General features: G+C 40.4%; 2 protein-coding genes across 7 annotated transcripts in view; one reads left to right on the top strand and one right to left on the bottom strand.

Annotated features, from left to right (window-relative positions):
- SNRPF (small nuclear ribonucleoprotein polypeptide F) overlaps positions 1 to 12,117 on the bottom strand; it is a 56,663-nt gene that overhangs the window by 661 nt on the left and 43,885 nt on the right. Inside the window, exons 1-3 of one of the 2 annotated variants that reach the window (XM_008536794.2) lie at positions 5,707 to 5,866; positions 3,641 to 3,766; positions 81 to 145 (exon numbers count right to left, since the gene is read on the bottom strand). In XM_008536794.2, coding sequence (XP_008535016.1) covers positions 81 to 145; positions 3,641 to 3,766; positions 5,707 to 5,709 — 194 coding nt within the window. In that variant the 5' untranslated portion in view covers positions 5,710 to 5,866. Of the gene's footprint in view, positions 1 to 80; positions 146 to 3,640; positions 3,767 to 5,706; positions 5,867 to 12,117 lie in introns of those variants that run through there. The other variant, XM_070600208.1, reaches the window with a different exon arrangement.
- NTN4 (netrin 4) overlaps positions 5,950 to 12,117 on the top strand; it is a 170,672-nt gene continuing 164,504 nt past the window's right edge. For all 5 annotated transcript variants that reach the window (XM_070600200.1, XM_070600196.1, XM_070600195.1 and 2 more), the window contains exon 1: positions 5,950 to 6,356. The gene's annotated coding sequence lies outside the window, so the exon portion shown is untranslated. The remainder of the gene's footprint in view (positions 6,357 to 12,117) is intronic.

The raw sequence follows: 12,117 nt of genomic DNA, 5'->3' as shown, positions 1-12,117 counted from the left end.
GTACTAATTAGATTATTTAAATATAGGTATTTCTAATGCTCACCAGTAACTCCTTACATATACTACTGCCATTTTGTTACCTTATTAAAACTTCACCCAGATGTCCAGACAATGCTCCATCTATGTATTCTTCTGTGTTTGCAAGCTTTAAATAAAAGAAAATATATCAGTATAATTATACAGGAGGAAATAGTATAACACACCTAATACTGGTGAGAGAACTTATTAGCTGAGATCTTTCTATACCAACAACTCACATTTATCTATAATAATTAGAAGATTAGCTCTTTATTACTACTGTAGTACTTTTTGGTTTCATATAAACATTTGGTAAAGTTAACATTGATGTATGTAGAACTAATATATAATAAAGCTTCTTTCAACATAATTTTTTAAATCTCTCAGTTATGTAGTATTTCCTTTCATTAGACATTAAAGCAATGTCAAGGAAGACGGTCCTAAATTTATGAATAAATTGTGGTTAAAAAGTTTTCCAGGGGCTGGCCCCGTGGCCGAGTGGTTAAGTTCACGCGCTCCGCTGCAGGCAGCCCAGTGTTTCGTTAGTTCGAATCCTGGGCGCGGACATGGCACTGCTCGTCAGACCACGCTGAGGCAGCTTCCCACATGCCACAACTAGAGGAACCCACAACGAAGAATACACAACTATGTACCGGGGGGCTTTGGGGAGAAAAAGGAAAAAAATAAAATCTTAAAAAAAAAAAAAAAAAAAAAGTTTTCCAAAAATTCAGTTCTAAAGAACCAGACATTAACCTTTCTCAGAGTAATAATGTTACATCATATTGAGGAACTCAAGAGGTATAAAACCTACGGCTAAAATACCAAATACTTTGATATTAGTCAACAACCAAACCAAAGAACTGAAGAAGAATTTTTTAAAAAAATTATATGCTAATAATAAACAGCAAAACACAAGTTCTTGAGAGGTTAACAATTAAGAGTGACTGTATAGTTATTTTAGGGAACTCTATTATTTCTAATGTTACATCAAAATGTTTAGCTTTCCTTCTACATATAGGTAATAAACTTTACTTGTAATTTTTAAAAATCACAATCAGCGCTATCTGGGACTCACAAAAGAAATGAACAGCAGAGAAAGGAGAGAGGGAAGTTTCCTTCATTAAATGGGCAAGTGGCAAAGGGAAAGAAAAACAGGGCTTACAGCGGATGTGAGATAAGGCATTTAGAATACGTTAATGAATTAACACTGCTACTGCATGTTTTTCCCTCTCACACAGAAAACAAAAGTAATCTCCTATACCCAAAGGATATGGTTTGTCTGAAACGTGTGGTTGTTGAGATAATTAGTTTTGCATGTAACAGCTCCCAGAAATAAGATATTAACATCAAGTAACTTTTTTTAAAGTAATTACTTTTAGCAGCTGTTCACCAACATTTAACTGGTTTCTAAATTATACAACAATCCTCCAAAGGCCTTCTATCACATTTTAAATAAAATTCAAAGTCCTTATTCTTACTATGACTTAAAAGGCCATCTATGATTACCATTCCAACTTTTCCATCATTCTTCTTCCCCTGACTCACTCTGCTCTGGCCTTCGTGCTGTGCCTTGAACACACCAAGCATATTCTCGCCACAAAGCCTTTGCACTTGCTTCTCCCTCAAACTGGGATGCTCTTTCCCCAGATACTCTCTTCAGTTGCTCACTCAATTCTGGTTTCTGCTTAAATTTACTTCCTCACAGAGGCTTTCCCTGGCTAACTTATCTAACATTGCACACTCCTGTCACTCTATTTCCTGTTTCTGCTTTCTTTCTCTGCATAGCATTTATCATTACCTCATATCACATCACATTCTATTTCCATCTCCCACCACTAAAACATAAACTTGTTGAGGGTAGGGAGTTTGTTTTGTTCACTGGTGTATTCACAGTGCCAGGCAGATAAAGGGCGCTCAATAAATATTCGCTGAGTGAACAAACTCAGAAGCATCATCAATGTGGTTAGTTAGAGACATTTCATAACTCTGGCAGGCTCACTAGGAAGCTACATTAGTTTTAAACCAAATATTCGGTGTGTATTCTTTATTCCTTTCTTTTATTGAGATATAATCCCCATAGCATAAAATTAACTTTTGAAGTGTACAAGTCACTGGTTTTCTGTATACTCATAAAGTTCTGTAATCATCACCACTATCTAAGCCTGGAACATTTTCAGCACAATGCGTATAACTCTTCAGATTTTTCTATGGCCTTGGTAAATGATTCATCCCTGCTTGGGGAATTTTCAGGCCAAAACCACGCTCTATGAGAACTTCAGAGGCCTGACTGTCATCTGTTCAGGTGGTAAATTCTTAAATTAAGGAAAATCTCAGCTTTTTGCCTACAAGTGCTGGTGTTAGTACTCTGCCTACAAGTTCTACTGGGATGGAATACTTGGAGTCACAGCTGGACTGACCATCTATCTAGGTAACCTATAAAATTCATCCATCTACCGTTCATCAGCCACATAAATACCTGCACCTCAGGAAAATATAACCTCAAACTCCTTCCTCAGAAACCTGGCTGGAAGCTACTACAATTAAGGGGAAAAAAACCTCAAAAAACTGAACACCTCATTTTAAAATGGGCAAAGGACATGAATAGGCATTCCTCCAAAGAAGATATACAAATGGCCAATAAGCACATCAAAACGTCTCAACATCACTAATGCAAATCAAAACACTGAGATACCACTTCACACTCATTAGGATGGCTATTATAAAAAAACAGAAAATAAGTGTTGATGAGCATGTGAAGAAACTGGTATCCTTGTGCATTGCTGGTGGAATGTAAAATGGTGCAGCTGCTGTGGAAAACAGCCTGGCAGCTCCTCAAAAAATTAAAGAATTACTGTATGATCCAGCAATTCCACCTCTGGAAATATATACCCAAAAGAACTGAAAGCAGAAACTCCAACAGCTATTTGTACACCCATGTTCACTGCATTATTCACAATAGCCAAAAGGTGCTGGTCTGTCTTCTCCCTCAAGAAATGCTTTTATGGAATTACTCTGACGATGTGCCTTAAGCATTTATTAAAAGACTTAAGAATTTCACTTGAATTTCTTTCAGGGCCAGCTTGGTGGCCCAGTGGTTTAAGTTGATGTGCTCTGCTTCGGCAGCCCAGGTTTTTTCACAGGCATTGACCTATGCCACTCATCTGTCAGTGGCCATGCTGTTGTGGTGGCTCACATACAAAAAGAGGAAGATTGGCAACAGATGTTAGCTCAGGGTGAATCTTCCTCAGGGGAAAAAAAAACTATAAGAATAAATTGGCTTTATGGGAAAAAAAAAATTTCTCTCAGAGCTAAGTCCTGAAAAAAGTTTTGCTTTTCCCACAAACTAGTTCGTTTTCCTTATGGCATTGTGAATCAACGGTCTGAGCTATTCTTACTTTAACCACCAGGAGCCAAATCTGTGGCTGAATTTTGGTTTAACACCATGTCTCTTACACAGTTTATCACAGTTATAATGTCTTCCTTGGCCTTAACTTATTCCTGAATTTTGCTTTATATTTGTCAATGTAATTGACTGTATTCCTGTAAGTCACACTAAACCTTTGAGGTTTATAGTGAAGCAAAACAAACACAACTGAATGATCTCTACAATGCTTTAGCTTACCTGCATGTTCATATAGCCATCTACAGATACCAGGTAGCCTTTGTACTCCATTCCCCACTTAAGTTTCACCATTACTGGCTTTCCTGTTAATCCATTGAGGAAAGGTTTGGGATTGAGGGGCAAACTCTGCAAAAAGAACAAAAAAAGGACTCAATTGATTATTTTTCCTTAGATCGACTTCTACTACCTACCCTTCTCTACCAAATCACCAATATTTTAAGGTACTGAAATGAAGCAAACTCTTGAATCCCTCTCACTTTACTACATAATTTTCACTTTTATTTGTTGAAGAGCGTCAGAGAAACTTAAATACCCAGTTGGCCAATCTCATCTTCAAAACATCAAAACTTATACAAGTATTCATTACTCACTTAAGAAACACTGAATACCTACTATGCATCATTCAATGTTCCAGGCCATAAAGAAACAAAGATAAAGGCAGTAAAAAAAGAAAGAAAGAAAGAAAAGAAATGCAGATGACAGTGCCTGTCTTCAAGAAGCTCACAGTGGGAGAGGGGCGAAACACATAAATAGACAATTCTACGTATTGCAATATAGTAAAAGAAGATATGCTACGTACAAAGATACCAAACCCACCGAGGGTTAAGAGAAAAGGAAAGATTGCCTGCAATAAGTAATGCCTCCATTTTAAAAAGATGAGAGGTATTTCCAGAGGGAAAAGGGCTGCTCTAGGCAGAGGAGGCTACCTATGCAAAAGGAGGGAAGAGTGAAGCAACAAGGTGATCTCAGGGCCATACAAACAATTCAGGACAGAGTCCCAAATATGAGAATACAACAAGGAAGCAGGGGACAGATCACACTTGACAGTATTTCACTTGAATTCTAGGAACTAGGACTGGGTCTTACCTGACTTAGCAGTGCCTCCTACATATGGGCAATCAAAGTTTGTTTATACAGCAAACCAGTAGTGTCTCCAGTGAGTTCAGACTTTTTCCCCTTCTCTCATCTACTCACCCATCAGCCCAAAGAAAGAAAAGAAACAGAAACTTGGCTCCTCTAAGGTAAGCATATTGAGAGTGACCTCAAAGGACATGAGGACCACTGCAATAACCTCCTACTGGGTCTTCAGTTTTCACTCTTGTCTTTCTCCAACTTATTTTCCACCCAGCAAGCATTATTTTTATCATGCAGTATCTCTCTGCTTAAAATGCTTCGATGGCTTCCAACTGCACTTGGAGTAGAATCCAGCCCTCCTAGTAAAGCCTAACGGGTCTCGCCCGACCCTATCTCATGACCATGATTCCTGAAAACGGCTGTGGCGTTCTGTCAACTTCTCCAACTGGTCAAGCTTTCTTTCCGGATTTAGGAACTCTGTTCCCGTTCCCTGTGCTTGGTACACCGTTCCTCCTGCTCTTTAAGGGGCTGGATTTCATATCATTTAGCTTTCAGGTTAAATCCCTCCTCCCAGGGATGCCATCTCTGACCACTTTTCTAATGTGCCATCGCGCCCCCTCACGGCATCCTGTTTACTTCCTTCTTAGCACTTAACACTATCTCCAATTATATATTTGTTATTATGTGATTAATTTCTGTCTCCCACACGCGACTGAGTTAACCTAGAGCAGGGTCTGCATCGGTACTTTCCACTTTATACTCCTAGCGCCTACAGCAGGATCCGGCAGGTAGCATGCGCTCAATAAATATTTGCTAAATGAACAAACGAACGCTCCAAAGCCTGGGCTCAGGGTTCCTGAGAGTTGCGGAGCTGGGAGTCCCAACATCAAGGAATGAAAGCGGATTTTGGAGTGTGATCAGTGGTACGTGAAAAGCCGGTCACCTTTACCCCGACCCTGTGGCCCCAGCCAGCAAGGATACCTCAGGCTCAGATTCTAATGAAGAGGAGGGGGCAGGGGCACTCCCGGGGAGGGGAGGGATCAGGAGGAGCGCGCGCCTCAGACCCCGGAGGAGGGAGAAAGCGGCTGGGGACCGGCTGCGCGGCCCCTCACGCGGATGAATGGGAAACGCGCGAACCAACCAGCAGGCCCGGCGGGGCTCGTCACCCGCCCTCTCTTTCCGGCGACTCTGGCCATTCTCTTCCACCTTACCATCACGACCACAGGCAAACGCTGCAGGCTACTCGCCGCCGACCCAGCTGTCGTTTGTCCCTCGTGACTGCAGCACCTCCACCAAAACCCGACCCGCGGAGCTTCAAGAGAAATGGCCGCCGAACGGCAGCGTGACCTTTCACCTCCGACTACAGTTCTTCTGACTTCTGTGATTGGACGCAAAGAGATGCATGCTGATTGGAGGAGTTGGCTGGGCAGGGTCTCCTGGCAACCAGTGGTAACGCGCGGTTTGTGCCTCTAGCGGCGCGCAGGCCTGTGGGAAACAAGCAGCGTCCCTGCGAGGCCTGAGAGGCGGTGAGGCCGGTCCGGGTTCCCCGTCTGCTCGCCTGCATCGGGGGTCGGGCTGAGAGGTGCCGTGTGTCCTATACAGCGGACGTAATTTCTCGCCAATTTGGCTAATGGGGGTTTCCTTTGTCCTTTCACACCTGTGAGAACGACTTCGGGGCTCTGGAGTTTCTTCCTTACTTTCCCACGATCCTGTGATGTGGGGGCTCCTCTACCACGGTCCCCTTCCGCCTGACTTGTCTTCCGTGGTGCTCACTTCAACCACTAAAGGAAGCGGGAGAAGCAAGACTAGACTGAGGGAGGTGGAACGCACCGAGAAAAGTCAAGTACAGAATATACTTTAGGTGAGGTCAAACTGAGTCTAGAAGATGGTGTGGTGGTCTCCCTGTCCATCTGTTCCTTTTGCATTGCCAGCAGAGACCCGGTGGGGCCTTTTACGTGCGTTTGTAATTCAGGACGTGGGGGTGTTTCCCGTATCACGGTCGATCCTTCTGATGGTATTTGTCAGAATCTCACTTGTTTTTCCCCGGTGCAGACTTGCTGCTCACTCTGATCTGAAGTGCTAAATGCAGTTCTTGGAGAATCGCACTCTTGAGTAGTACTGTTTTTTGTTTTGTTGTTGCGGCTCTTAAGCAGATCAATTTGGAATTGAGGTTTAAATGTTTCGTATTTCGGCATAGGGAGGAGTGGGTCAGACTTTGGAGGCAGCCTGAGTTCAGACCTCCGTCCATCACATAGAGAGAGTTTTGGGTAATTTCTTGACCCCCGAAGGCTTTTATTTCCGCAGTTGTACCAGCCTTTAAAAACCGTAGTACTGTCCACGGGGTTGTGAGGTTACATAATTAATGTGAAAGAGGTTGGGACTGTGCTTGTCCGTGAAGGGCTCAGTAGATATTAACTATTATTTTAATATTGTCCATGTAAATGGCGAACGCTGACAAAACACAGTAATTTTGTTTTAGTGTAGTTTATGCCGTACAGTTGGAATTATTTGCCCCCAAAATTCAGTGGGTTTTCCCCTTAGTTCAGAATCCTTTAGTGAATATTTAGCCTTTGTACAGACTTTGAGTTCCTACTATGTGCCAGGCTCTTTCAGTGTTGTAGTGGCACTCTTACCCCTCAGTCTGTGATTTGCTGGTTATGGCCTCGTTTTAGACAGGAGGAAAGAGGTCCGCAGGTGGCTTGCCCAGGGCTGCACAGCTGGCTTTCAACCTGAAAACTCTTTGCTTTTTCTACTTTATAAAGCTGCCTTTCAGAAGCTCAATATGTATTTTAGAAGTCTGACTTTTTTTGAACCATTTTCTCAGTGAAGTGAAACAAAATCTTACCATAGTCTATGTAGTGATAGTTGTGTTCAAAGTTGCTTTTTCTCTTCATGTTAAATATTAATCTTACCTTATTGAAAATAAAGTGGGCATAAGGTGATTAGTATTTTCTAATTATAAACGCCTTACCTTCGTTTTGTGAGAATTTGGAAAGTATAGAAAGTTCTAAAACAAAAACCAAAAATCACTAATCTCACCAATCAAAGAAAACAACTGTCAACTTTTTTGGTGTCCTATTTATTATAACACACGCACTTTTTTTTTTAAGCAGGATTTCTACATATGGTTTTTAAAAATTTTTCTTCACTTTATGTTGAGCAAATTCTCATATATTATTCTAAAATGTAGTTTAATGTCTCTGTATGATGCATTTTATATTCTGTATTATGCATATGTGATAATTTATTAATCATTCTACTGTTTCCATTTTCCCCCATTGTAGACAATATACTTTGAACATACTTATACATGAGTCTTTGAGTGTATCTCTGATTCTTTACAATAAATCCTTAGAAATGTAATTCCTGGGTTAAAAGACATTATTATTTTAAAGGCTTTTAAAAATATCTATTGCCATGTTAGCATATGGCTCAACAGAATATCCGTCAGAATCATTGGTTCTAATAAGAGGGAAATAACAGGGTTTATATTTTTTGAAGATGAGATAGATTACATTTTGAGCACATTTTGAGGAAACAGTCCCAAATTATTAATTAGGGTGAACAGTTTGGTAAGGCCTGAGTTCTACTCAGCATGTAACCCCAAAATTTCAGTGGTAAACAAACATCTAAAAAGTAGTTTATTAAATGACCAAGAAATATGTATTGAGGTGAATAAAGTGGACATGCGATCTCTGCCCTTACGGAACTTGAAAACCTCTTTGAGGAGAAGGGAACCGATACACATTTAGTGCCTGCCATGTTTTGCTAGGCTATTTCATGTAATTTACCTTATTTGAATCCTACAACACTTCAAAGTAGGTATTATTAGCCCCATTTTAGAGATGAGGAGACAGATTCAGAGGGGTTATTTTTGCTAAAGGCCATGTAAAGGTGAAATGTCTCCAGAGCCTCAGATTTTTCCTTTACACGATGCTGCCTCTCCTCACGATGTGTTTGAGTAGAGTCCAAATAAGCAGATATATGGAAGTACAAGTATAAATACAAGATGAAGGGGCATAGACTTTAGAAAGTTACTTTTGAAATTGATGAGCCCTTCCTTTTATTTTCTTTATTCCCATAATCTCAACATTTTATTTTTCTATGATTATGGTCAGAATCAGTCATGGACATATTCGATTTAAAGGGGGAGGTGGGAGCAAGATTTGAGTGCCTCTGTCTGGTAGAGCTTTTAGGCATATTTTGTCAAACCTAAGAGACGTGGTGTTTTGTTTAGTGAAGAAATTAAGACTCAAAATCTGTTAACTTCCTCAATCATACAGCCACTAAACCTAGATTAGAATCCAAGTCTTTTTGGTGATTCAAAGCCCATACTCTTTCTACCATTGTGGTTAGGAGCCAAGTATGCTCCACCTCTTGAGTGGGCATTGATGAATCACTGAATTTTAAACCAGGACAGAACCCTAGAGATATCTAATCTAAACCTCTAATTTCATAGATGATGAAAGCACAGTCGCACCATAAGTTAGAGAGAGACCCAGGATAGCCTCTGTCTTTCATTTGAATGCTTTTCTCATATTAAGCTACGTTCTTTATCTTCTGCTTTATTCTGCAAATGATTTGAAGTGACTTATAAGAAACAACACAAAAAGAATGAAGTAACAAAGGGTGAAGGGAAAGTAGTAGAACCAGATAGAAAATTAGAATACAGACATCTACACCATATTGCCTTATGCACTGGCTAGAGATGGGCTGCACATTTGTCTCTAAACTTACAGAGTCCGAGCAAAGAGAAATATGATTGGTTACATGATCCAGTTTCCATAATATTTTAAAAAAATTATTCAGGAAAGGGAGAGTCATTTCTATTATTCTGATTGGAGAGGAATTCCTCCCATGGTGTCAAGCCCATGTTGCCTGTAAAATGGACCCCAAGGAAAAGTTTAAGTGTCACTGCTTTAGTGGCAGGCAAAATCCCAGGGCAGTAAGAGTGAAGCAAGAAGGTAAAATTAGGAGGAAATATTAGGTTTTATATTATCAAAGTGGCCACTGCTCCTTCATGGAGACAGCCAGTTGCTTGGCCATGCAGGATGTCTCTGGACAGGCTTTATTGAAATATTATGCGTTAGAACAGTCCATCAGAGGGAGGTACTGAGGGCATTTATCTGCTGGTTCTGTCTTATCACCTGGCCCCCCCTGGTTTAAGCACCAGGAGGGAGTTAACTCCTCCACACCAAAAGTTGTGGCACCTGGGCTTAGCTGAGGACATCAGCTCCCAGGCCTTTCAGCTTAGTGAAATGGGAGGGGCCTCAGGTGTCAGCCTCAGGTGGAGGAACCTGGGACCAGATGGAGTAGTCAGTCACCAGAGAGGCAGGACCTGGGAGACGAGTGAGACTGCCCAGGTCTGAGTTGACACAAAATTTACTCATATACGTAAAGTTATATAAAAAGGACAGTATGTGAGATAGCAGAAGATATCATTGAAAACATTGTTATACTATATTGAATAGCACATGTTATATGATTGATTGCGAAGTAATTACAAAGGGGAAAAATAACTTTATAATGAAGAAGCCTGGCAGGCACCGCCTTAATCCAATGATCAAATGACCATCGTTAGCAATGGGCCAAATCTACTAGTGTGCCACTTGGTAAGATGCAATAAGAAGATGCATTTCTGTAATACTCTAACCAAAGACACATAATCTGAATCTAATAATCAGGAAATATCAGACAAACAAGACTGAGGAACATTTTACTAAATAACTGGTCTGTAACGTTCAAGAGTGTCCATGTCACAGAAGATCTCTGAGATAAATTGCTGAGAAAAGCATGGCACAGAGTAAGTTATATAATGTGCTAGTTCTGGATAAAAAAGAGAAAGGAAGATAAGAATCAATCCATCTGTTTGTATGTGCATCAATTTTCTGCAGGATTCCTAAGATTCTGAGAACACTGGTTACCTAAGGGTGTGGTAGGAACTGGGCTGAAAGCAGACAAAATAAGCTTTTCACATTGTATACATTTTTTTAAACTTTTTATTTAGGTGAAATTCAAGTAACTTAAAATTAACCGTTTTAAAGTCTACAATTCAGTATCATTTAGTACATTCACAATGTTGTTGCAACCACCGCCTCTATCTAGTTCCAAAACATTTTCATCACTTCAAAAGAAAATCCTGTACCCATTAAGCAGTCACTCCCCTCATCCCCTGGCAACCACCAATCTGTTTTCTGTCGCTATGGATTTACCTATTTTGGATGTTTCATATAAATGGAATTATACAATATGTGACCTTTTGTGTCTGCTGTCTTTCACTTACTGTAATATTTTTCAAGGTTCATATAGCAGTAGTTCATTCCTTTTAATGGCCGAGTAATATTCCATTGTGTATATATGCCACATTTTACTTATCCATGCATCTGTTGATGGACATTTGAGTTGTTTCCACCGTTTGTCTATGGTGAATAGTGCTGCTGTGAACATTCATATACAAGTATTGTTTGAGTACCTGTTTTCAGTTCTTTTGGATATATTCATAAGAGGGCAATTATTGGGTCATAAGGTAATTCAGTGCTTAATCTTTTTGAGGAAATACCAAACTGTTTCCCACAATGCTTGCAGCATTTTACATTCCTACTAGCAATGCATGAGAGTTCCATCTTCTCCCCATTCTCATCAACACTTACTATTTTCCATTTTTAAAACGTTATTATAGCCATCCTAGTAATTGTAATAATAATAAACCATCTCATTGTGCTTTGGATTTGCGTTTCCCTGGTGACTAATGATGTGAAGCATCTTTTCGTGTGCTTATTGGCCTCTTGTATATGTTCTTTGGTGAAGTGTCTGTTCAAGTCCTATATACCTTTTTATATGTCCTGTTTTTGGAATCCTTGAATGTATTGCCTAATTACAAATTAAACTAGAAATTTTTAAATAAAAGGAAAAGTCATTTAACTCTTCTGGGTCTCATTTTCTTCATTTGTGCAATGAAGGGATTGGTCTAGATCAGGGTTTTCAACCTCAATACTATTATTTTGGGTCTGACAATTCTTATTGTGGGCGCTGTCCTGGGTATTGTAGGATGTATGTATTATAGCAGCATCCTTGGTCTCTACCAACTAGATGCTGGTTGCAACTCCCTCCACCCAAGCTGTGACAACCAAAAATGTCTCCAGACATTACCTAGTGTCCCCTGGGGGACACACTTGCCCCCTGTTGAAAACCACTGGGTTAGATCAATGGTTTATATACACAGGCTCTCAGACTTGGATCACTTTGCAGGTATTATTGAGGCTTTGCAAACTTTTTTTTTGTGAGGAAGATTGACCCTGAGCTGACGTGTCACCAATCTTCCTCTTTTTTTGCCTGAGGAAGATTGTCGCTGAGCTAACATCCATGCCAACCTTTCTCTGTTTTATGTGGGATGCTGCCACAGTGTGGCTTGACAAGTGGTGCTAGGTCTGCACCTGGGATCTGAACCTGGGAACCCACGGCAGCCAAAGCGGAGTGTGCGAACTCAACTGCTACGCCACTGGGCCAGCCCCGCAAACTATTTTTGTTATTAACAAACAAACAAAACAACTAACAAATTTATCTCTTTATCTAAGGGAGACTATGTAAGACTCATTAAAACCTCATGCTGCTTGGCTTTTGAT

Source organism: Equus przewalskii, chromosome 29 (assembly GCF_037783145.1).
Source record: "Equus przewalskii isolate Varuska chromosome 29, EquPr2, whole genome shotgun sequence".
Lineage (NCBI taxonomy): Eukaryota > Metazoa > Chordata > Mammalia > Perissodactyla > Equidae > Equus > Equus przewalskii.
Note: the sequence above shows the minus strand (reverse complement) of the source record. Positions and strands in the feature narration are given on the sequence as shown.